Source organism: Haliotis rufescens, unplaced genomic scaffold, assembly GCF_023055435.1.
Source record: "Haliotis rufescens isolate VD_foot unplaced genomic scaffold, xgHalRufe1.0.p SCAF_11, whole genome shotgun sequence".
Lineage (NCBI taxonomy): Eukaryota > Metazoa > Mollusca > Gastropoda > Lepetellida > Haliotidae > Haliotis > Haliotis rufescens.
In genome coordinates, this window is record NW_025963791.1 from 44140050 (window position 1) to 44167383 (window position 27334).

At 38.8% G+C, this 27334-nt stretch overlaps 1 protein-coding gene across 1 annotated transcript in view; it reads left to right on the forward strand.

Annotated features, from left to right (window-relative positions):
- LOC124120412 (multiple epidermal growth factor-like domains protein 11) overlaps nucleotides 1-8594 on the forward strand; it is a 34891-nt gene extending 26297 nt beyond the window's left edge. The window contains exons 2-4 of the mRNA XM_048392812.1: nucleotides 6124-6258; nucleotides 6531-6651; nucleotides 8524-8594. Of these exons, the coding sequence (XP_048248769.1) occupies nucleotides 6124-6258; nucleotides 6531-6651; nucleotides 8524-8533 (266 nt within the window). The 3' untranslated portion in view covers nucleotides 8534-8594. The remainder of the gene's footprint in view (nucleotides 1-6123; nucleotides 6259-6530; nucleotides 6652-8523) is intronic.
- The last annotated feature ends 18740 nt before the right edge of the window (nucleotides 8595-27334 follow it).

The window sequence follows — 27334 nt, forward strand, 5'->3', positions numbered from 1 at the left end:
GGCGTCAGTCAGCAATCTTTAATTACAAATAACGGACAAGGTCACAAAGGACGGAGAGGCCAAGCTGTGACACTTAATTATCTAACAGAACTTTTATTTTGTGACGTCAGAATGTCAACTGTGCTAGACGATATGGCTTTACTTTAATTATTTAACATCTAACTTTATATTTCTTTATGCTCATAAGATATGGAAATCTGTAATCGTTGTAAATATACATATACATAAAAAGTAGCTGTATGACAATATCTGCAGCGACTATACCTGTGAATAGAAAAGCAATTAGTCAGATTCGGTTGTCTTGGAGTTCATATTCTAATGATTGGAAAGATGAGATATCTTGGTATACCAAGAAATGAGCGGCTTTGTCCACTAATACCAGTAATTGTTGCTGAGTTTCATTGTTGTCTTGTACATTCATTAAATAACGACTTGTTACTTTCTGCCAACGTATTTCTGAAAGTTAGATTTCAACAGGTGCTATGGTCACGCAGTATATTTGTTAAAACTGTTCAGCTAAATATGTTTTCATTTTAATGTACAGTATTGTATAAAAGAGATGTATCTGTATAACTGAACAGCGCTCCACACGTTAAACCTTATTTTGTGAATGTACTGCATAATGGGCCAGTGGCGCCTTTACTAAAATAAACTCACTTTCAATCAGAATAGTTGCATACAGTATGATAAGTATGTATGGAGTGAATTCCGAGCTAAAGTTTCTTCACATGTCTCCAAAATCACCTTTGTCTGGATCGAATAATAAACTATCTCTAAGAAAACAGCGTTTATCTTCTCGTAGTTTCAGCAAATGTACAATGTAGGAAGAAATATGTACCAGCCCCAACAAGGGTAGAATAGTTACACGTACATCAATATGTGGAGAAACTGGGAATCCGATGCATAACAAAAGGCATGTGAAGGTAAGGCAAGCACCTCATGCTGAGGTAGCATTTACAACTCTGGAGAGCGGTTTTAATACTAAAGTCAAACCCAAGTGCTATGTACCTAAATGTGAATTGTAAGCACATGTTAAAAGAGAATTCATTAACCTGATATTTACACAGGGGTAAACCTAATAAGTTTCCATGAGAAGATACCTGAATGTCGAGAAAGATTTAGAGAGAATTAGCCACCCATTACCTATATTTTCACTTAAAATGCTTTTTTCTTGAAATACCTTTTATCATAGGAAACATATGATCTGTTTGAGAAAAATAAGACTTTCAGGAGAAATATTTCAGATTTCAAAGCATAGTAACTCAGAGACACCGTAGTGGTTCTGGTTGATGAAGGTCCCCAGCAATCTATGGTGATCATATATTGTGTGTCGTTACATCCCAAAGGCGTGGATCGTTGCTCGTAATATCGATCACTTGATCGTCCTGTCCACAGAATACTCCCTTTACTTCAACAGTCTAATTTCTGTATACCTCTCAACCGCTCCTTAATTTGCGTCATCACGAGAACATGTTTTATCAAATATGCGTGCAGCAAACCTTTATCATGACAACTGCAGTCTACGCCAAAGGAATGAGTTATCTTTGAAAGTTTCATAACCACATGAAAACTGTTTCTCAACGTACGGCATTTAGCAACATACTCCAGTCAAACAAAAAGGACGCGATATTGCTCTTCTTTCGCCATGTTCGTCCCACAGCGACGTCATATCACGTCTCCGGACGTCAATTCACGTCGGTTACCGTATCATGTAGCGCAACCATCTCGGTGAGCACACTATTTCATTGCTTTCAGCTGCTGCAGGTTTCTGACATAAGTCTTGGAAACAAAGTTGTAATTTGGACAACAGAAAACATTCCAACTCACAGTATGCAGAGACACTGTTTCATGAAGAACATATTAAATGCACTTTGTATTCATGAAATGTATATTCATACCTCTATATATATATGTTGCTTGTGTACAGATTGCCAGTAATCAACACTGACCAATTACACACTTCACTTCACCTTGTCTATATGTAAGACCTGTAAGACAATGTGTGAAGCCCATTTCTGGTGTTCCCCGCCGTGATATTGCTGGAATATTGCTAAAAGCGGCGTACAACCATACTCACTCACTCACAGCCAAGTAAAGGCTGGTGTTATGCAATTGTGGCTTGGCTATTGCTCGACAGGCAGACAAAGTGGTCAGTTCCAAGGTCGGATTCAGGTGTTAACTGTCATGCCATGTCGGCAAGATTTGAAACTTTAATTGTGTATGCCATGTCGGCAATTGGTGAACTATGGTACATTATGGATTAGATGAAACATTCACTGGATCATGTTCGGAAATGATGGGATATTACAGCATAAAGTTTATTGTGATTGATACTTGCTATTGCTGTTTGTGAATAATATGAGATCGATTAGACTGCCAGTCTTAAATTATTTTTAAATTGTTGTGTGATCTCTCCTTGTTATGTATGGAAAATGTTTAGTGGATCCACACGTAACAACATCGAACTTCGACTTTCTTTATATTTCTTAGCTCGGCCCCACAATGCACTAATGACTTGTGCAATGTTTCGAGTCACGTGATTAATTTCAAGCAAATCAATCGAAAAACAATAATTAAAACACCCCACTTATTACTGTTTGGGAATATGGGCAACCGGATAATGAAATGATGTATTTAAATTGCAACCTACTCGTTTTTGTGGTGTTGTATTATGTTCAAAACGTAAATATTTCCCTTAACATAAAGGTGCAGCAATTAGGTGGAAGAACCTGTTAATTAGAATTTTACATTTAATGTGACAAGTCATTGCAGATTTTATTTTCTAACCCAGCTCCAATAAGCCTTTCGGCCATGTTGTATGTATGAAAAATAATTAAGCTAACTAGAACTGTCCTATGGGGAAAAACGTCCCGCAGACGTATGATATTGTTAACGTGAGTATCAAAACGTCCCTCTGCAATCGCACTGGAAGACATAATCACAAGGTCTATTTGATTTAAGATTATATGAAATAGGGTAGAGTATTTAAAGGAGCATTCAGAGGCCTGTTTTCCATTGACATGGTAAAAACAAAACCTATGTGGTCGAGTTAGGAATCCCATAACATGTCAATATACAAAATTTTAATGAAATCAGACAATTTCTAAATTTCGAACAATTAGATGCCAGATGTTTTGTTGCCATGGTAACAGAATGGCAATGGAAACGAAGGCATCTCGTACAGCGTCCTTAGATACACCTACGTACATATCTGAAAAATCGATGTAGTAGTTTAGAAGTTGTCCAGACAAATTGAAATGACGAAGTAATAAAAGTCAATAACACCCCCGAAATGAAAACATAAGTGCAATGTGCCCAACAACATGTTCAAGTGGTCACCCAGACAATGTTTTAATTGAAATCAGTCAATTGCAGGGGTACAGTGAACTAACCGATTGAAAGGATATTCAGGGTTTTCTAAAGGACTTCATTAATAGATATTTACTGATTTAGATGTTTCAAACCTGTAAATTACAAAATGGCGACTGTGATACCATCCCGGATTTCTGAATAAGGTTATATTACAGAACCTTGTGATCATCCACACCAAGTCTTAAATAGGGTAAATTATCTATATTTCGACCAAGCAGATATTCTGTTGATATTGTAATAAAATGTGCTTTGTGATTTAAATTATATGTAAACATCATTTAACGAAATCGAACAACTAAATATCGACCAATCAGATACCTCGGTAACATTGCCAAGAAAACCTATTCAATCTCATGAAAACGAGAGACAATTGCACACACTTTTCTAAACCAAACAAGATAGTCACACGCATCAACTTCGCTATGCATTCTGTATTAGTTATGCAAAGAGCTACTACAGACTTTATATAATCGAGCTATTTGCAATACCGATTGATAGATCGGGGGTCCCCATGAGCGTGATGCACCCAACCACTTTCTCGACTTTCAATTCAGATATCTAGACTTACTTGGGATGATCCGGTTGTGCCATCAGTGTCCCCTTCAAAGCGTATGTAATGGCACTGTTGTTTGTTCACGACTGCACGACCAGATCACTAAAAGTGAACATTTCCGATATAAATCATTCGAAAACGCCGTAGAAGTGTGCCTGACTTCTGATTATGTGGCCCAAATTTATCCCAAATGTGAACAATAACATTCCCTATCTCCAGCGTAAAACGCTATGAGTAGATCACGGTTGTCTTTTCTTATTCCGGTGGTGACCTTGCCGTTGTCACTGTCATGCAAACAGCCGAGATTTTGTTGATTTTCAAGTATTCAGTAAAAGGCGGTAGAGTTAACATGAACGTTTTTGGCGAACACTCTGATTCCCTCATCCAAAATGTGTACGGACATGATATAAATTCAACTGATAGATCAGGGAACTGACCATTTTGATTGCACAGCCGGGACACCGGACGCTTGAATAACCATAAGCTGGTGCTGTTATATTTGCAAACACAACTGCAGGCGCATGCTGTAAATGCGTATGCATAGAAATGTCAACAATGTCCATATTTGGGCATATATCAATATTCATGCGCAACCAGATTTTGCAACCGGTTTCAGCTTGGTATGTATGTCAACAAAGGAACTTTCTATAGCATCTGAAAGTCCACTCGTTTCGTAAAAATTGTACCTAACAAGACTGAATAAGAAGGAGAAGAAGTCTTTTATTTGTACTAAGGCCACTGGCCCATATACAATACATATCAGTGTAGTATTCTCTATTTAGGAATAATAATAAGAAACCGGACAGAAACAATAAAAAATGTGAAAATAGCCAAAAGTACCCTATTTACATATTTCCAATCAAACTTTGTTCATAAGAATCTTTTACAGTAAGGGGCTATATTTTGCTTTACTTACCCTAAATGCAAAAAGTTATTTTGTTGTTTCTCTTACTGTAAAAAAAATTACATTAAGAGTTAACACATAACGCTTCATGTACGATTTTTTACATCATGAGTTATTTTCACATTGAGGGTTGTAACACTGGTCTGCCTGTCACACCTTAATCTAGTCACTGCCTTCAGAGAACACGGAGTCCATATTGTGTGTTTCTAGAAGTTTCTGTGAAGATCAAACTGGTGAGTTAAAGGCCCCCAAGGGCTAGACGATTTACAGTAACACGTGACCTTAAGTCCTTTGTTCACACGTGACCAGTGTTATAACTACCTGCTACTGTTACACTGTGAAGTCTGTATACTACTCCTTAGATTACATATTGTTACTCTAACCCTCCACATCACCTGTCTCACTTCTTGCCATTATAATACGTCTCAAATTTACGCATTTGGCTTCAAGAAGTGTAACAGGTTTCTGATACGCCAAAAGTGCATTGGAGCGATTCTCAGATCAGATTGGTTAGCACAAAGTGACGTCAGTTATCTGTCATCCAAGGTGAGACATTTCACACTTTCTTTCTTTTTAAGATGACAGACAGACAGACAGACAGACAGACACTGAAATCACATAAAACACACTGGCATCACTGAACATAAAATGAAATTTGTCGATATCAGGTTCATCTTAAAGATTCAGAGACTTAGTAGCATTCATTCAGAAGAGGGTACAGTGTAAACAGGTATTTTGGACAGGTATGACTTCATACCGACCGGTTTCCACTCGAATTGTAGCCAGGACTCTCATTTAAAATGTAGTCTTCTGCTACATACACTTGCTTGTAACATCGGTACACTCTGAATGTAATAAGCCCTCTTCACCCATCTGCCTTTCTTAACATATTGCTCCAATGGGAAGCATGCTCATTCATACACTATTGTTCTATCTGTGTACACACAAAAGAATTATCTATAACACCTGTTGAGTTTAACAGGTGTCCTCAATCCATATTACTAAACGTCTTCCTTAACCTACTATTCCAATTTTTACAACCATTTTCAGCGTACGTATCAGCCGTGTTAAACACATGTTTGTTTAATAGGTAACAACAGGCAAGAGACTACTTGAAACTCGGAAAAGCAGATTATCTGCTCCTCTTCAGCGAAGGCTTTAAATCAGTTAGCTATTCATTCTGGACATACTAATTATTTCTCGTTGGTTGTTCTCTGACGACCTCTCTACAAACACGATTTGTCTTCCTACAAATTTTACTCGGCAAAACCTAATTGTGATATTTGTGTTGCAGTGGTCTCCGTGCAGGGAGAAGTGTGTAGCAATGTCCGTGACTGCACCATCACTCAGTGTAGCTCTGGTGGAACTATCACATGTGTGGCGGGAACCTGCACGTGCACCAGTCTGTGTGCTCCGGAACCTAACCTAGGTAGGCGGGGTGTCATATCTCTCGGAATAGTGTAGATATTAAAAATGTTAATATTAATCACTGAAGATATGACAAGGGTTTCTGACAATTATTGATTTACTAAATGCAGTGTTCATAATTTTCATCATAGGGAGTTAAACATGTATCAAACATTAAAGTAATCATGTGCACATAAATACTAGAGTATTGTATGTATTAATGTGTGCCTTCCCCATGATTGTTGATGTAACTGTGTTCATCATGCATAATTATACCTAACACGACACCTACAGCCAGATGCAGAAACCAGGATGACTGCCGTAACGATTACAACAATGGTCAGATAGCCTGCACCTGCCAGCCTCTCTCCGACCTCCACTGTATTGACGGCAATTGTCACTGTGGCTACCCAACGTAAGTATACAACCATCACTGTATTAACGGTCAGTGTCACTGTGGCTACCCAACGTCAGTATACAACCATCACTGTATTAACGGACAGTGTCACTGTGGCTACCCAACGTAAGTATACAACCATCACTGTATTAACGGTCAGTGTCACTGTGGCTATCCATCGCAAGTATACAACCATCACTTTATTGACTGTCAGTGTCACTGTGGCTACCCAACGTAAGTATACAACCTGCACTGTATTGACTGTCAGTGTCACTGTGGCTACCCCTAGTAAGTATACAACCTATACTGTATTGGCGGACAGTGTCACTGTGGCTACCCTTCGTAAGTATACCACCTATACTGTATTGGTGGACAGTGTCACTGTGGCTACCCCTCGTAAGTATACAACCTATACTGTATTGATGGACAGTGTCACTGTGGCTACCCATCGTAAGTATACAACCTATACTGTATTGGTGGACAGTGTCACTGTGGCTACCCCTCGTAAGTATACAACCTATACTGTATTGGTGGACAGTGTCACTGTGGCTACCCCTCGTAAGTATACAACCTATACTGTATTGGTGGACAGTGTCACTGTGGCTACCCCTCGTAAGTATACAACCTATACTGTATCGGTGGACAGTGTCACTGTGGCTACCCCTCGTAAGTATACAACCTATACAGTATTGGCGGACAGTGTCACTGTGGCTACCCCTCGTAAGTATACAACCTATACTGTATTGGTGGACAGTATCACTGTGGCTACCCCTCGTAAGTATACAACCTATACTGTATTGGCGGACAGTGTCACTTCTGGCTACCCCTCGTAAGTATACAACCTATACTGTATTGGTGGACAGTGTCACTGTGGCTACCCCTCGTAAGTATACAACCTATACAGTATTGGCGGACAGTGTCACTGTGGCTACCCCTCGTAAGTATACAACTTATACAGTATTGGCGGACAGTGTCACTGTGGCTACCCAACGTAAGTATACAACCATCACTGTATTAACGGTCAGTGTCACTGTGGCTATCCATCGCAAGTATACAACCATCACTTTATTGACTGTCAGTGTCACTGTGGCTACCCCTCGTAAGTATACAACCTGCACTGTATTGACTGTCAGTGTCACTGTGACTACCCCTCGTAAGTATACAACCTATACTGTATTGGCGGACAGTGTCACTGTGGCTACCCTTCGTAAGTATACCACCCATACTGTATTGGTGGACAGTGTCACTGTGGCTACCCCTCGTAAGTATACAACCTATACAGTATTGGTGGACAGTGTCACTGTGGCTACCCTTCGTAAGTATACAACCTATACTGTATTGGCGGACAGTGTCACTGTGGCTACCCCTCGTAAGTATACAACCTATACAGTATTGGTGGACAGTGTCACTGTGGCTACCCATCGTAAGTATACAACCTATACTGTATTGGTGGACAGTGTCACTGTGGCTACCCCTCGTAAGTATACAACCTATACAGTATTGGCGGACAGTGTCACTCTGGCTAAGTCTGGTAAGTATACAACCTATACTGTATTGACGGTCAGTGTCACTGTGGCTACCCATCGTAAGTATACAACCTATACAGTATTGGCGGACAGTGTCACTGTGGCTACCCCTCGTAAGTATACAACCTATACTGTATTGGCGGACAGTGTCACTGTGGCTACCCCTCGTAAGTATACAACCTATACTGTATTGGCGGACAGTGTCACTCTTGCTACCAATCTTAAGTGTACAACTCAACAGTGTATGAGGAAAGTGTCACTTTGGCTGAGGATAGAAGCCTGTTAACATCATCCTATCAATACCTAGACGTCCTACCATGTTGAGTGTGCTATGAAAGCTTTGTACATTCCTTGTTTGTTTCAGGGGTGGATAGGATCGCTGGTGGAAACAATCCGGAGTACTGAAAAACTGTTGAAATAAACATTCCGACGATATTTGACTTCTAGTTTGATTACATTATGAAACACACACACTCTTGACCAAGGGGACCGACCGATTAGGGACGGACCATTTGATCTTCTTGGATTTTGTCGGAAAAAAGAAATTGTCCTTGAAAATTTGCGAAAAAAGAAATTATGCTCCAGACTGGTGAAAGAAAAAGAAATTGTTTGCCACTAAAATTGCATTCTCGCCATAATATCTAATATCTTAATAAAATCCCAGCCCTCCCCAACCCCACACAAGCATACAAAATGTAGTAACTTCTACCTCATCTTCATCAAAAACAATGTAAAGTAGTGACAATCTTTGTTCAACAATAAAATACACTGCCATATAACATACTCTACTTGTTATTCGTACCTCCGACGTTTCTGCAAACTTAATGGACAAATGCTGTACTACTTGACACGGCCTCCTTGCAGTTTTTTTTTAAGAAGTGCTCAATCATTGAACAGAATGGCCACAGTAGACCATCTAATTCGCTGAAACAAAGACAGTATTTGGCCAGTATAATCTCTGCTATCAAGTGTACGGTGGTGGGCTATTGCAATAGTAGTAACAGCAATTTATACTTGATAAAAAATGGGGGTTACTGATCTGCAAACTAAATTTGGAAGTGAAGTTATTGTAGCTCTTTGATGTAAGTAGAACTAGCTTTGTTAAAAAATTGAAAGCTTATCTAACGTGGCTATCTGCTTAACGTAGCTGAGAATCACAAAAATAGTATTACGTCAATGTCTTGAAATAAAAATTATTTTGACTCTTCATCAGTAAACAGATTAAACCTTTTATATTTTGTTTTGCAATTATAAGGGGATTGCATAAATTTAACTGATAAGTTATTATAAAAAGGTTTCAAAATGATAATACTTACAAACATTTGAAGTGAAATAATCTCAAAGCAATTTTCATGAATAAAACAGTTATCACAGGACTTTAAATATCCATTTTACTCACATGATTGCAGCCATGTTTCATGGTAGTTCTACTCTAGTCGTATACTGTTCACAGGACGGTTAGACGTCAGACGCAGTTTCATCATTGGTACCTAATGACCATTCACACTGCTACATATGTATCATAAGTCAGCGAGCAGAAGATCCTCATCCTTGGATCGAGGTTGTCTGAACAGTCTCTGTCTCGCGAAAAGGAGCAAAGTGAAACCATCATCAGCTGGGCGACAAGTGAGAGGTGGACATTTTGATGTTGACGTGATGACCTCGACGTGATGTTGGAGAGCTCGGTTCAGTGACTTCGTTGGGTTTCCCGAAAAGAATACATCCGAAACTTAGGTCATGCAGATTTCTTAAAAGGGAGATTTGTCGTCATTCTTTAGGTTGTAGCTGTTGTCTATGCATATCATCTTACTGCTTGCATGAGCGGTGGCTTGAGGTCCAGTGATTGCTCTGGAGATCTAGTTATCTTCTGCAGGTAAATGAGAGGTGATTGGGAAGTTCGGGTCTCATACCAGTTGTGACTTAAGCGTGATTGTTACTTCTGGTGTTACTTCTGGGTGGGCCCCAGTCACTATCTACGTCATTGTTACTTATTGGTGTATCGCTGACGTATGCTTGTTACTTATAGTCGTCACCTAATTGGTGCTAGGGGATCGTCATCCATAAGTATTGAGTGAGTAACAATCAGCTGGCGATAGCGGATCCCATGTAAGATTTAAATATGAAGTCTCAGTGTAATCGAATCTTATTACATGGAGAGTGGTAGGTGTCGACCAAGAATGAGACGGGGTTCCCGGCACCGTGAGTCCTGAGTCCCGTGTGTCCACTGACACTGCGCACGTGTCCCTCCCTCACACCAGAACAAACATACAGTTCTATACATAATAATGAATGCATTTACAGAAGCACGTACCACATTCGGATTGGACAATAAAAGCAATGAATTTTATACAATTTTATTTGTATGAACATGAATAAATTTACTTTTCCTGATTGACATTTATGCTTATCTATCTATAATAAAAGCTGAGACCTAACATGCATGACAGGTGCCATGTCGATTAGGGTGTTAGTCGGCAATCTTTGATTACAAATGACGGACGTCACCAAGGACGGAGAGGCCAAGCAATGACACTTAATTATCTTATAGAACTTTGTTGTGTGACGTCAGTACGTTGACTGTGCTAGACGATAAGGTTTTACTTTAATAATTTAACTTCCAACTTTATATTTCTTTATGCGCATAAGATATGGAAATCTGTATGCACATTGTAAATATATATACATAAAAAGTAGCTGCAGCGACTATACCTGTGAATAGAATAGCATTAACGATATTCCGGTGTTCATATTCTTATGACAAGTTTGGAATACCAAGAAATAAGCGTCTTTGTCCACTATCCATAATACCAGTAATCGAATCTGACCGTCATTTTTGTCTCGAATGTTCTTTAAATCACGACTTGTTACCTTCTGCCAACGTATTTCTGAAAGTTAGATTTCAACAGCTGCTAATCGTCATGCAGTATATTTGTTAAATCTGGTCAGCTGAATATGTTTTCACTGGTATGATGAAGTGATGTGTCTTAATAATTGTACGACGCTTCACACGTTGAACCTAATCATGGCATTGTACTGTATAATGGGCCAGTGGCGCCTTTACTGAAATAAACTCACTCTCACTCAGGATAGTTTTATACAGTAGTTTTGGAGTGAATTCTGAGCTACAGTTTCTTCGAAGGTCTCCAGCATAACCTTTGTCTGGATCAAAGAGCAAACTATCTCCAGGAAAACAGCGTTGATCTACTCGTAGCCTCAGCATATGTAGGAAGATATAGAAGAAATATGTACCAGCCCCAACAAGGGTAGAATAGTTACACGTTAATCAAAGATGTGGAGAACCTGGGAACGAAATTATCCTAATGGGAATAGGATGCATAACAACAGATTCGTGAAGGTAAGGCAAGCACCTCATGCTGCGATATAACTCTAGATCTGGAGAGCGGTTTTAATACTAAAGTCAAACCCAAGTGCCATGTATCTAAATGTGAATGGTAAGCACATGTTAGGCATGGGTTTTCAACACACGGGAGATTTAATTCTCCTGATATTTACACAGGGGTAAACCTAATGAGCTTCCATGAGAAGATATCTGAATGTCGAGCTGGATTTAGAGAGAATTAGCCACCTATTACCTATATTTTCACTTAAAATGTTTTGTCTTGAAATACCTTATATAATAGGAAACATATGATCTGTTTGAGAAATACAAGACCTACAGGAGACATATTTCAGATTGTATGTGTCCTGGGACAACTGGCTGTAATTGGTAGGTATATGCACAAATGAGGATTAAGCTAGGGTATGTGATGTGAGTGATATACTGTTCAAAGTGGGGTTTAGCCCAACTCACTCGGATCTGGATCCGTAGCATGTTTCGGAAAATACACAGGGAATACCTAGTGCATGACAAAGAGAGTTCAGCCGGCTAAAGAATTTGCTTTTGTACGATGTTGAGAGGAAACATATATTTCGCTGTGGGGTTTGTCAAGACTGAAGAGGTTGATCAACTACATTTTCTAAGACGATTTGCTGAAAGAACAATGGCACCGACTGTACTATACACACGGCGCAGCTAGTTGGTACAACTTGTTGTAGGCAGTAACTTGTACGAACTGTTGTATACAACTCGACATTCACATGGCCCAAAGCTTGTGATTCACTACATTACCTTTGGAATCCTGGTTGCCGAGTTAATATTCAGACTCACAGTTTTCAAAAAATCAACGCTGTGCGAGAATGTTGGTACTGGGCCAACCTCTGATTTTGAAAGGTAATGGAGTTGTATATTATTTATACCCCACGATGAAACATTAGGACAAAAAATGCTTTCTGTTTTGCTTCCTCTAAAAGTTACATTGTTCCGTGATACATGGAACGTTTGTACATAATAAGTCATGTTAGTTAAGTAATCAGAATCAATCTAAAATCAACATTTCCATTGTAGCCTTGTTACTACGTGGAAAGGCACAACAATACAGTCGTCAGTGTGATGATTTGGTGTCAGTCATGGCGTTACGTGAAACGGTTTCTGTTGACTCGATTCTTGCAACGATTATCGTCCCTTGGATATTCGCAATAATCTAAGCTAATGTATGCAACAAATTGACGACTGAATCTCTCGAAATAGTATAACAGGTTAACACGTAAAACTAAAAGTTTGCTTTGTGTACATTTTCAGACGAGAAGGCCCACTGGTAGGTTTCAGAGCATAGGGTTTGCTTTCACACTTGTTTCGGTTGATTTCATTTGGACTGTTTGTATCAGTAACTTAGACAGTGTGTCAATTCATTGTTAATGGAATGATGACTTCAGGGATGTATGTATTGTTGTTGAGTGTGAAGTATATGTGATGTGCCAGGCATCTCGACAAGAGGTTCGATTCAGAGTGTTAACGACGTTTCGAAAACGAATATAGGGTTATTAGAGTCTTTTCAGAATGATTATTAGGACATAGAGCAGACACCCGATAATTTCTAATTGAACTTCCCATGTAGATATGCGTTATTCGAAAAAATAATTACATTGAAAATTGGGAATTGGTAAAATGTGAAAATGGCGATTTTGCGCTGTACATTATATTCAGATGTGGATTATGGTACATATGCTTTGCCTAAAATAGATGTTAATGGCATCGCATAATAGATACTTTACTGCAAACTTTAAAACTGTGACGTGTATTTGTGTGCCGGATGTATTTTTTTTAGTTTTAGAAACATATGATGGACCTGATCTCATCTAAGTCTGCATGCAGTGTATCTACAGTCACATAGCCTGTCGTTTGAAATAACACTATGAAAAATGTAAGCTAGAGAATTAGCCTGATACAAATGTCAAATACATAATTTGTGACAGGGTTACTCTACGTACCTACTTTCATAGGCCCTTTATTGAGTAGTGACACTTATGATACCGAAAAGCAGAAGTAACCTATGCTAATCAGAGTCACCATTTTTGTTTACAAATTGACGTGTAAATATCACGCGATCATCATTGGCTGATACGTATAACTTGTCGCATAAGAATAGAGCTTGTTCCATTTCGTACAACTCACGTCAAATAAGTTGCATACGTCAAAAGTTGGCCCGACTTGCCTGTTCACGGATGCAATGTGAAGCATGCAATAAATTGTATACAACTAATAGTACCGTTTGAATGTCCATTTATCCTGCGACAAAGTACACTATTTGAGTTACATCATAATAGAGCGACGTCATGGCACTGTTAAAATTACCTCCCCGTGAACTAACGTTTACTTGTTAACATATTCTCTCATTACAGTCAAGCACGATGGTGCATCCACATAAATTTTCAGTGAAAAAGATTCTTTAAACTTGTCTGATATTTGAAAAGTATTACTTTGGGAAAAATACGGCAAGATAATATTGACATATTAAAATATTATGCTGCAACGCAAACATATTCAAACCATTGTGTCCATGCCACTGCAGCCACAAAAGGCAGGCAATGGTACCTCCTAATTATGTCTGTCTCTGGACAAAGGAATGTGTCAACTGCAATTTACCCCAGAAAATGAGCAATCCTTGAGAAGTTTCATGACCACAGGTACACCTGTTCCTCAGCGTACGTCATTTAGCAACATACTCCAGTCAAACAAAACCGCCGCTAAATTGCACTTCTTCCGCCGTGTTCGTCCCATGGCGACGTCATATCACGTGCCAGACCGTCGATTCAAGTGGTTTGCCATATCATGTAGTGCAACTAACTCGGTAAGCACACTATTTCATGGCTTACGGTTGCTGCAGTCTGCAAACAGAAGTGGTGGAAGTAAAGTCGTAACTTGTACCACAGCTCAACTCAATCTCCAACCGCACCGAACTTCGGCTTTGTTTATTTCTTAGCTCGGCCCCACAATGCACTTGTGGAATGTTTCGAGTCACGTGATGAATTTGAAGCAAATTAATATAAAACATACATTTAAAAATCCAACTTATAGCTGCATGGGGTTATGGCTTACCGTACACTGAACAGAAATATGACGTATTCAAATAACAAACTACCAATCTTAGAGGTGTTGTATTATGTTCCAAAGGTAAATATCTCCTTTAACATAGGGCTGCCGGCAATAATTGGAAGAGCCCGTCAGTTAGCCGTGTTCGAAGATTTTCAACTAATGTCACAGGTCATTACAGATTTGATTTTAAACCCAGCTGCAATAAAACATAAAATAAGAAAAGTAATAAAGTTTGCTCCAACCCCATGTATAGTGTAATAATTTATAGTTTTGCCTCGAAACAATTATAAAGTCAAGCCCTCATGCTTTAACTATAAGAGTTCGGGTCAAAACTATACTTTATTACACTACACAAGGGGGCAGAGCAAAACTTTATTTCTTAAATATTGTCATTGTGCAGAAGCGCAGAATCAGGACGAAAGGTCAGTCGTGATGTGGACGACCTCACGGAAGTGAAACATGTAGACAGAGCTTCACGACTTAACGTTGTAAGACCAGGTCTACCTGTCACAACTTAATCTAGTCACTACCATCTGACAACGCCGAGTCCATATTGCGTTTTTCTATAAGTTTCTGTGAAAATCAAAGTGGTGAGTTATTGGCCCCCGAGGGCTGGACGGTCTACAGTAACACGTGACCTAAAGTCCTTTGTTCACACGTGACCAGTGCTATAACTACCTGCTACTGCTACAGATGTCCTCCCCATTGGCCTACTTCCCATTTGGCCTACGCTTTTAGAGGATTTAATTACGGTAAGTTATCGGTTGATTGATCACTCACTAATTACCCGTTTCCCCCAGACTGATGAAAATGAACCAGTCCAACCACAGAGAAATACAAACTAACAGAATCTTTTTAATGTAATTTAATAAGGATTCCTACTGCATCTGCTAATGCCAAGGAAGATTTTTCTACTTGCTGGTGTCTGTCTCGGATTCTGGACAGCTGACCATCGAGGTACACATATTTTCTCTTCCGGGGTGGAGGCTTTGCACCATGGGCCAGCTGGGCTAGATGTGGCTAGCTTCAAGTGATTTCAAGACATCCAGGAAGCTGACCATTGTTGGATGGGCAGAGTTCATCTTGGCATTCAAGTGGCTGTGCCAACCTTCCAGATTATTATTAGTTCTTGGACCAACATTGTCATGGTGATTTCAACAAATCTAGCATCATCCCCAACCCAGTTTGACACGACATAATCATTTAACAGTTGAAATGCAGGATTCTCAACCTCAGCCTGTTCTAAAGCCTCAATAGGCAGAGCAGCAGCTCGTCTCACCCATTGCTTGACGTCGGCATTCTGCTTGTAGAGTCGCACTAGTCCTAAGTCCTAAGTCCTAAAACTTACTTACTTACTTTGGAGATTTAACATGCGCTTTCCGACTGATGCGTATTTCGCACACTGGCCCGGCCAGACCATTTAATTTGTTTCCGAAAGGGGCGAAAGTGGTCTGTGCAACCCAAGAGGGGGGTTTAGGGGTTGCTTAGATTGAGGGTGGTTTGTAATGCGGTTCGATGTGTTAGGTAGTGTGTGCAGTGGACGAGTGCGTGTTCTGGGGTTTCTAGTTGTTTGCAGTGTGGGCAGTTACCTGTAGTGTTTTTTTTTAAAAAATTTAGGTGGTTATTTAGGTTGGTGTGTCCTGTTTGGAGTTTAGTGATTACTCTGTCGATTTGTTTTGATGGATGGAGAATTTTTGGTTTGGTTAGTGGTTTGCTGAGTACTTTTTTGATTTGGCTATTTGAGTTTAGATATAGGTTATGCCATTTTTTGGTGATTTTTTGCTTGTTTACGTTTTTAATTTCTGATTTTGAGATGGGTAAGTTTAAGCTTATTTCTGGGATTTTAAGGGATAGTTTAGCTGCTTTATCGTCCTAAGATAACCGTTAGTACTTTTATACTATGAATACTAAGAACAATGTTTTGTTATTAAATTAACTTCGTTATCATTACCCGTATACAATGGTATGTGATCTAAGAAATAAAACCAATAATAGTTAATCCTATTGACTAAATACACAACAGGCAAAGAAGACATAAGAAAAGGATTAATTAATTGTGAGATAGTTACATTAATCAACTTCACAGAAGAAGCCTGTGTGAAATAACAAGAGCTAATCAAGTTGAAACCAAACCATTCGTGTCAATAGGGGTGTAGGTTGTTTAAAATAATCTGTGGTAGGCCAAATGGGAAAGGTCATTTCTGTTTCTTTAGGCCATATGGGACATGGGCCAAATGGGACGTAGGCCAATAGGGGATGCACCCTGCTACACTGTGAAGTCTGTATACTACTCCTTAGATTACATATTGTTACTCCAACCCTCCACACCCTGACGCGAGTTTATGGGATCAGTAACTAAACTATTAACAAAGCATAAAGTTACAATCAGAGGGCCACCGTAGCCAAGCTATTGGTGACAGATTTAACCGAACATTAGTAGAACGCTTTTTTGGATATGGGTATGAGTATGGGATTAAAATAAAATCTGATCAATTAAGGTCCACGGAATTGGTAACACTATTATCAGCTGTTGTATCAGCACTAAATAGTACCCAAGGTTACAAGATTAATTGGGGAAAAAACATCCGATTCTATTAAAATTGAATCTGTGACTGCCAAATCTTCAGCATAACGGAAAGGTAAGTGTAAGATATCTATACCAGCCCGGTGAATTCGAAGGAGGCCAACGTTATGCAACTGATCCAGTTTGGTCACCTAAGACATATAATATTAGTCGAGTGGTTGTGAAAGAGGTGAGCCTTGTTTATATCATCTTAAAGATGGGCATGGCAGAGTTTTTGCACGAGAAGAGTTGCTTGTAGTTTCAAGCGATACTGTGTTGCCTCCCTAAGTAGACTAACCCATCGGTAGTTATTCTATCCTTATCAATCTATCTCTTTATATCTAATTGGATAATAATGTCTCATTCATTCTTTATCCATATATCTTGTGCTTATCACTTCTGAAAATATTCATCTCATGTTTGAATGTTCTACCATTGAAGGGGAGGTCGGGTAGCCTAGTGGTTAAAGCGTTCGCTCGTCATGCTGAAGACGTGGCTTTGATTCCTGACATTGGTACAATGTGTGAAGCCCATTTCTGGTGTCCCCGCTATGACATTGCTGGAATATTGCTAAATGCGCGTAAAACCATACTCACTCACTCACTCCCTCTACCATTGACTAATGCCTTGTTATATTGTTCATGTTTCATATGTTTTCTTACCACATACAGGGGCACAGGTGTCCCAGTCGTCGAAGGCGCCGCGATTCGCTGTGCAGAGTTGCGTCCCTTGGGCACGCCAGAAACATATGATTGTGGGTTCGAATCGCGGTTCGCCCTGATTATGTTTCTAGGTTTGTCAGCACCATACCCGTGTTTGTGGGTTTCACCAAAGTGCTAAACGTCTGAGTCCTGCATCACTTCTAGGTTTACTCCCACATTAAGCTGACACGCCATGATATAACTGGAATAATGTTAAAAGCTCACTCACTCTTACCACATACTTCTTAACGCCTTTAGCTTTTCTTATCTCCACATTATCAGACTTCTTTATAGAATATATAATCAGTCTTAATCCAACATACTCCGCAATAGGAGTTCCAGCAACTCATCCTCCTTCTTACCTAATACCTTTTTATTTACTGTGCTGTGCAATGGATTGGTTATCTTTCGGGTAATCGCTTGTAACATAATCTATGTTTTCTGCCATATCTTTATACACATCATCGGTTTGTATTAACAACGACTTTGTATCTGTATACAATACCTCGCATCTATCACCATATTGCTCCTTAAGTTCATTGTAACTCAGGCATTAAATCAAGAATACTGACACCAACATATACTGTCTGTTGAATTTACATTACTCTACCTCATATGTGCAGTCACTAAGTCATTATCAAATATCTTACTTCTGTTAAAAGCTGGACTAACTATTAGTTTCCTTAGTCTTTCTTCCTCGTTAGATCTGACAAATTTAACATCAACACGTTTCCTTAGATTCTCCATAGTTTTACCAAGAACTGAGTTATTCATGAGCTCATGTAGTTTCCTTGCGAAATAACTAGTAGCCATCTTTCTTAAATCTGTGTTCAGTCCTATTTTGAGCTCCATCCAAGGACTTTGATCAACTTAAAAACTCCATGTATTTTCTTTAGTTTCTAGCCTAATGAAGGATAGAACTCGATGTTTCTGTAGTGGACTATATATTGTGTCTTATCCATCAAATTTGGTACAATTTTTTTTTTCTATGTTAGCTAACTTAGTATTGCCCATGAAGTTATGTTGATATTCAGACATCCAATCTCCATTGATCATTAATCTTTCAGGAGCTAGCGGTTAACTATTATGGTGTTTGTGCATATTTATGGGGTATTCTCAGTCAATTTCTAATATATACTCTTCATCCGAATCTTTGGGAATATCATTCACATCAATATTGTCTACCCACTCAAAACCACCAGTGGACTCATAGCCCATAAAGACAAATTGTATCCGTCTACTAATTTATTTTTGGCCTTAGAATATCTTTACACTGTCATTGATACATCACCTATTAACCCTTTCTCAATATTGTTCTGCACAGACCTCTTTAACAGCGCATCTTACAAGAGTCCGGGACTGGAATAGTGCCATGGTCAATCCAAACCATATTGGTTTAAACAGGTCTGTCTAAATATCTCAAATACATCGGCGAGTTTTTTTAGTATTGATAATCATGATAATCGCCTTAATTCTTACAATCTAATTTATCCCTACATTGAGAGCATGTTTATAATCAGCATCAGTTATTTAAGATTCTGTTAAGTTACAATAGAATGGTTTCATCAAATCTGGACCAATCATCCATATATTCATTAGGATATATACCCTTTCTCAGCAACAAATGTCGAGTTAACTGATCAGTATATTGATTTGTTATAGCAAATTCATGGGGATTAGCTAATCTGTCCAAAGAAGATAACAGAAATAGTACGCTATCTATGAATCTAATTCAATTACTTTTTTTGTTGTCGCTTTCCCTTCCATGTCTGTATAATGTATAGTTATAGTCAAAGAGAATTATATATATCTTGCATATTAAACCACCATCAACCATTTATTTTAAGGAACACTCATTATGTCCGACTCCTCTAAGTTTACCTGTGACGTGGAAGTGATCTCTTACAGAATTCCCATTCAAGGGTTTATTACAAACTTGACAACTCTTTCCCTTCTTATAGGCTCTCCAATCATCCTTTGCGGTACACATAACGTTATACAATAAATTTTCCCTGATTATCCTCTCTTTATTTTTGTAGAGATTGTAGAAACTTTTTTCTGGTGCATCGGAGCCTCTTTAAATAACAGGAGCATTTGTTTTTTCCGCCATATACAACTATAAGTCCAAATCAACAAGCCTTAGGTTCTTATTTTTAATCAGTGTTATATGAACTTCAATGTTGGCCTAAATTATGTATGGCACTGGCATATGACTACAATAATGGCCAAATTTTAATATATTGTTATCATCTTTAGGCATATCGATCCTGTTATCAGTCTGTCCGACACCTCGACAGTCTTCTTTATGTGCTTCTTAAAGATCTTGTCTGCTGTATCCATGCAGACGTCTTTCACAGAAATATTTCTTTCCCTTAGGAGTTGCATGATAATATAATAGCCTACTTAAACTCTTTACCCATGTATAATGGTATTGAGCTTGAAGGCCTTTTTGCACTAGAATCTGCAGGAAATAAGGCACATCTTACTGCCACTCTTGAACAGTTATCATTTTTTTTAACGTTAATGTCTTGTTTGTTCTTATAATATTGGGTTAAATCTATATAAGATCAACTTTTCAAATGCATATAATTTGCTATATTTAAACATAAAGTATCAGTTCTATCAAAAACCCAACTTGAACCTCTCTTAGTCCATCGCCCAAAAGTTTCTTGTATCTGTTGAAATGATATATCTAATAAACTTATAGAACTCGATTCAGTTAATACTTGCTTGCCACTGAAATAAGGTTCAGTATATTCAACACTATCAACTTTGTTATTTTCACTTAAAGACATTTTAAATGTTAGCTGGTATTTTATCATCTAACTTCTCAATAGTTGTGCTCGATATGATGGGTTTATTATCATTAACATCCATGTTAATTAATATCCATCTCCACACCTCCTAGATATATACCAATGGCATGATCTGTGGCTGACCCCTTTACCATTGCATAACATACACTTCCAGGAACATGTGTCTAAATGTGTGTCACGAGATCATAGCTGATAAGGGTAGTCACTGTCAAGCCCAGCACAATTAATGTTATCTCACATCTGTTCTGGGGCAAACTGGTCAAGTAGTTTTACGTAAATAACATCGTATTCATGCACCATTAAAAGTTTGTTTTGAAAGATTTTGCTTATGATTCTGTTCATTAATAAAATCAAGCTCTGTGTTCTTTTCCTGGTCCATTGAGACTGGGCAGCCTCAAGTTGTTCTCAAGCTTTATTGTGACGTTTCTGTTCGTCTTTAATTTCTCTTACGTTTGATGTTTTCATAGTAGAGAATGAATAATTACTCCCTGAAAAAGCTAGAGCATTAACAATAACGTCTGTAACTGGAGTAGTCATTTTATCATATAACATAACATTGGGATTTACCTGTAATTGGTATTTTGTCTCTTCTTGAACTGGCGGTCTTTTCTCTCCTTTAAGAAACCATACCGCTGCTATAACCAGAGTAGCTAGTGCAGATGGAGCCCAATCATTAATCTGTTCAGTATTTGAATTGCATTCACTGTGGTGTAGTAGTATTGTCTTTCTAGCAAAAGTCCCCTTTTTAGCCGCTGTTACCTTTTGGGGATTCTTAGTCACCCTCTCTACAATTTGTGGTGTCTGTTTCCACAACTAGTTGCGTTTCAGCTTCCATTATATATTTGAACTGCATTCTGTATATTATCAGGAGGGCACTTATGTTTATATTGACAATACCTAGCCATTATTATAGCAGTACTAAATGGCACTAAGAACATTCTGTATCTATGATAAAACCCACAGTTTACTGTACTTTAAACATGTGAGACAAATGGGTATTCTCATAGATATGGGCCATTTCTGGTGAGATAGGAAGAAACATACTAGCTACAGCTATGTATAGTTGTAACATAGCTGAACCTATTGTTTCAGCCATTGTAGCTCCTAGCCTAAACTCATAATGTTTGTTACCTTTTTTTAATTTCTTTGTTGGTCATTATGTCAATTTTTTCAGTGGTATACTTTTCCCCTGTGTTGTTCTATAGATTTATCAACTATAGGTTGTGTCTCATCTGGGAGCAGTTGGTCAAGAAGTTCATCACATTCCATCTTGTACACACTAGCCTATATTTAAGTCTAAAATAATAAAATATATAATACTTAACACAAACTGATTGCAAAAGAATAAGTAATTGCCACCACATTATTGTATACACAAATGACTGTTAGTGTTCAATATGCTGCATTTTGCTACATTTTGCTAAGCAGTTGCTACATGTTGCTGAGCAGTTTCTACATTTTGCTAAGCAGTTGCTAAGCAATTGCATAAGCAGCTGGTTGATCAGTTTTTAATATGAGTTTAGAGTGGTTAGTTTCAGCTTACAGTTTTCAAACTTGATCTCGCTCACTCTTGGTAGGAATATCATCATCATTTTCAAATAGACATTCCTCAAATGAATCTTGGTCCTTGCAATGAAACATGGCAATCCATCATTTATGCTCTCTCAGATCTTCCAGGAGTGAGTTGTAGTTTTGAGTAAGCTCCCAAACGCTATGTTCCATCTATCGACCTGAGAATGCTCAATAAGAAAGCATATCTTTCTTTTTGGTAAGTTCTTTACTCTCACTGCAGTCGTCTATTGTGAAAAGTGTTGGTATTCCATTGAATTTGTCATGGCACACTCGCAAACAGTCTTGCAAATATTCACATGGATCAACTTTGTGAAACCTTGGGATCATTCATTACCCAGTTTCATAATAGGTATGTTTATAGTTGGACACAGAATAATAACATGTGTGACAAATTGTAATAGTGGCCTTGTAAAATATCAAGAATATATTCTGTTTTACTACAACCCGTTTGTCAGCAGATGACAGCGCAGTGAGGTTCTTTTTGTAAGAATCATCCATTATGCATAGTAAGTTAAGCATCTATAATCACATACAAATATAAGCTTAATTTACCAGCTGTTTCAGACTTAAAGTTAACTGTATAGTGACACCCTCACTAGCATTCTCTATTCTCCGACGACTACTGTGTAGTTGGTCATCTTCTGTCTTTCATTATACTTAGAGGTTAAGAATTCAGCCAGTGATACATCCTCAAGAGCCAGATCTTATGAAAACGCCTAAAGTTCCGGACTACGTCTTACGGAAGAGATTTTTTTAACCTCATCCTATTATTGATATGCTCGCATACCTTGACTAAATAGTTGATTAGGCATCGATAGTCACTTCTACTTTTGTAATCTTAGGGTTGGAGAATGCCTCTGATTCCCTAGAGCATGGGTCGGAAGGGTCCTTGAACAACATTAAAATACCCTTCAATGATCTAGCAGGCACATTCAGATGGATGTCCCACTTTTTCCCTGGTGATCTTGAGATTGAGAAGCACACGATCATACAAAATGGCTAAGCTTCCAGTATACTGGTTATGAATTTGTCTTGCTCATTCGGCATCTGTTACCAAGTGAATGAATGTCACTGGAATAGCTAGCTTCATCAGTGGCTTTGATTACTCTGTTGTAGTCATTAAAAGTGAGTTCATATTCTTACCTATCACCTATTGATGCTTTGTAGAAGGACTTGTGACTCGAGTCATTCAAAGTCAAGTGGAATAAAGAACCATTCATCAGCTATAGTCTTATCTTCTGCAATGGTATTACCATCACTAGCAGAACCTACACGTCTCCTTGGATTCCGATTAATGTTTGTATGAATTCCTTGATAATGTCAGTTTTCCCCGGGTGTTTTGCTGTTCGCCAGAGATCCATATCAGATTATTATGCATCATTGTCTTCAATACTCAAGACCTCATTGCCATTAATTTTGATTGTGGTTTTCTGTACAATTGCATGGCCTATGTTATGTACAAGCTCGCTGTTAACATTTGTAGAAGCCAAACTAATTGTAAAAGCTAGTCAAGCAGTTCCTGGAACTATGACATTATGGGCACTGAGATTAGGAAAATGAAACAGAAGTGTCTGATGAATGGTATAGTAACAGACTGGCGAATTGCTTTGACTCCTAATGGATCCTGCAGTCTACGCTGTGGATTTAAACTTTCTGCAAAGACCACTAAGGTTCTTCAAACAGTGCAGACTGAATTTGTTGCAAAAGCGGCTGTCATAGATAAAGATCACTGGAAGACATACCACAACATGCCAAGGAGGCTTCGGATGGACTTGAGGAAATCTTGGCTGCCTTTGATAAGTCTATATCACAGGCACCATCCTTTTTGAGTATGGTTATAGAGAATTACGATGTCTTGACACGGTAATGCAAACAAAGCGGGGATCACTCATCAATAACATTGCCAAACAAGAAGAGCTCGAAAAGCATATAAACTCGTGGGCAAAAGAAATGCCACCAAATAAATAAGGGTCGTCAGTTTTCAACAAATTTGCCAAACAGAACAAAAACAGTTGGGAACACATAGCTGGAATGCAACTTACCTATTCCCTGTGAACATGTGCACATGCTTCAAGTGCTTCACCTGATTTGCAAGAAAAGTGAATTTAATCACTGAAAAATGCAAATGTGCACAAAGTTACCCGAAAGAAATTCTAGTAGAAAATATGAGCAAGTTGTACTCTCTCATCACATGAAACCATTTAAAACAATGAATATGCCTCGACTAACCGCAACACAGAGGGAGAGAACGATTGGTATGTTGCACATGGGAGCAATGCAGGAGCACATTGCCAGGATCACTGACCACTTGAAGTTCACCATTGCCACACTTGTCACACGTCACAGGCAAACTGGCAGTACTGCAGACAGCCCGTGAAGTGGAAGACCCAAGGTCGGCGACCCCACAGGAAGACCGTTTTTTACGGGTGCTTCACCTAAGGTCCAGATACCTAGATGGGACATCATCATCTGCAAACAGCCTTATGGAGGTGGTAGTTTCATGGTCTGGGGTGGCATCTGCAGGGAACAGCAGATAGATCTGGTCACCTTCAACGAAAATCTCACTGCACGTCATTACATTGATGAGGTTTGGTACGATGGTACTACCTTTCCTGCAACGATGTCTGTACGTGTTTGTGACTGAGCTCCAACAAGAGACCATACATAATTTCTGATTGTGTCATTAGGTCTTTCAACGCCAGGCCAAGTAAAACACTCTGATTTATTTATAATGAATCTTTTCCAAGCATTTTCAGCACCTGTGGCTGCTAAACCTTTTGGCCGGTGAAAGCAACACCACCCTTAAAGTTCATATGATCATCTCTCCACTTGTTATTCAGCAGAGTGTTGGGTCGAAGCCAGCCACTTTTAAAAAAAATCATCACTAACCTCTTTACCAGAGCATGCATTGCAGAATGGAATACCTGGGCCATGATTAACTTCATGCAGACACCCATCTATACTGGTAGAAATAGCAAATTCACCACAAATATGTTCATATGCCCACCAAAGGATTATTTTATGCATTCGATGCCTGGTCCTGTCTGATGGTTCACTTATTTCTGCAAGGAAACACCTAATCTGATAGTATACATGAAAGAAGAAAACAGGCTAAACATCTTACCCACGGTGGACCAGTATAAGTACTTCACAGAGTAATAATAAGTTATTTTTACATAAAGATCGTCATGTTATATCTAATGGATGTTATAGTGTATGCACACACAAAGATGACATTTGTGTGCCTTATGGAGCTAGTATCCCACTACATGTGTCAAATGGAATACTGCTTTTAAGCAGTGGAACACATTCTTTAAAACGTCTTTGGTTGAAGGATTTGGATTACATCTAATAAATAAAAATAAAACATGATTCTCGAATTTGATTAAATAAAAAATGCCATAGAGCTGTGAATGCTCTTGACGGAACTGACACTGCACATATAGAAACTAGCATGAGGTTTTGTGCAGCTGGTGTTGGTTTATTATTAACTATAATTGGTGCATCGTACATGCGATGGAAGTAGCAGCAGGAGTCCAAACGGCACAAATAGCTCTTGAATTTATTTCTCGTGGGATGCAGAAGAAAGCATTAAAACATGTTAGTTTTTTGTGGGCTGGCTGAAGCAAAGTTAATGAGTTGAGGATCATATCTCAACAGCACTGGCTGTTAAGATATCCACAGAGTTTTGGTTAGTGTTGTCAGAACTCACCAAATGTAACATAATGAAGCAAGATATTAGATATTTGTAAGACCAGTGGCACTAGTGAAGAGGAAAAAATGAGTTCATAGAACACGGTCGGAACAAGCATGCAAAGCATTCTGTTTCACAACCAAATAACTGGTAGGAGATATAGGATAAATTGTTTCCTCGATGTGGAATGGCAAACATGATGATCCAATGATCGTCATCACATAAGAATTGGAAGCATTTTCAGGTGCTGAACCTGGTCCAAAGTGGGGTGCCCCAGTATCCCCATCGCCTATACTACAACCTAATTGTGATATTTGTGTTGCAGTGGTCTCCGTGCAGGGAGAAGCGTGTAGCAGTGGCAGTGGCTGCACCATCACTCAGTGTAACTCTGGTGGAACTATCACATGTGTGGCGGGAACCTGCCTTGTGCACCAGTGTGTGTTCTCCGGATCCTAACCTAGGCAGACGGGAAATGGATTGCCTCATATCTCTTGGAATAGTGATCATATTTTGAAACTTCAAGGGTCAGTATGTAGATAATAAAAAATGTTGAAAATTATTTTGATATGTCTTGAAAAGGTATGTTTGAAAAATCGAGTGGCACTTTAGATATAAGCAGGGTTACTGACAATTATTGATTTACTAAATGCAGTGTTTATAATATTCATCATAGAGAGTTAAACATTTATCAAAACTTAAAATGAGTATGTGTGTATAAGTACAAGAGTATTGTATGTATTATTGTGTGCCTTCTCCACGATTGTTGACATAACAGTGTCCATCTCTATCTCTCTTTCATAACAATGCCATCAACAGCTAGATGCAGAAGCAAGATTGATTGCCATAACGATTACAACAATGGCCAGATAGCCTGCACGTGCCAGCCTCTCTCCGACCTCCACTGTATTGACGACCAGTGTCACTGTGGCTACCCATCGTAATTATAAAATCCCCACTGTATTAACGGTCACTGTCACTGTGGCTCCCCAACGTAAGTATACAACCAACACTGTATCAACGGTCAGTATCTCTTTGGCTACCCAACGTAATTATACAACCTCAACTGTATTGACGGCCAGTGTTACTGTGGCTACCTATCGTAAGCATACAACCTATACTGTATTGACGGTCAGTGTCACTGTGGCCACCCATCGTAATTATACAACCTACACTGTATCAACGGTCAGTGTCACTGTGGCTACCCATCGTAATTATACAACCTACACTGTATTAACGGCCAGTGTCACTTTGGCTACCCAACGTAAGTATACAACCATCACTGTATTAACGGTCAGTGTCACTGTGGCTACCCAACGTAAGTATACAACCATCACAGTATTAACGGTCAGTGTCACTGTTGCTGCCCATCGTAAGTATACAACCTACACTGTATTAA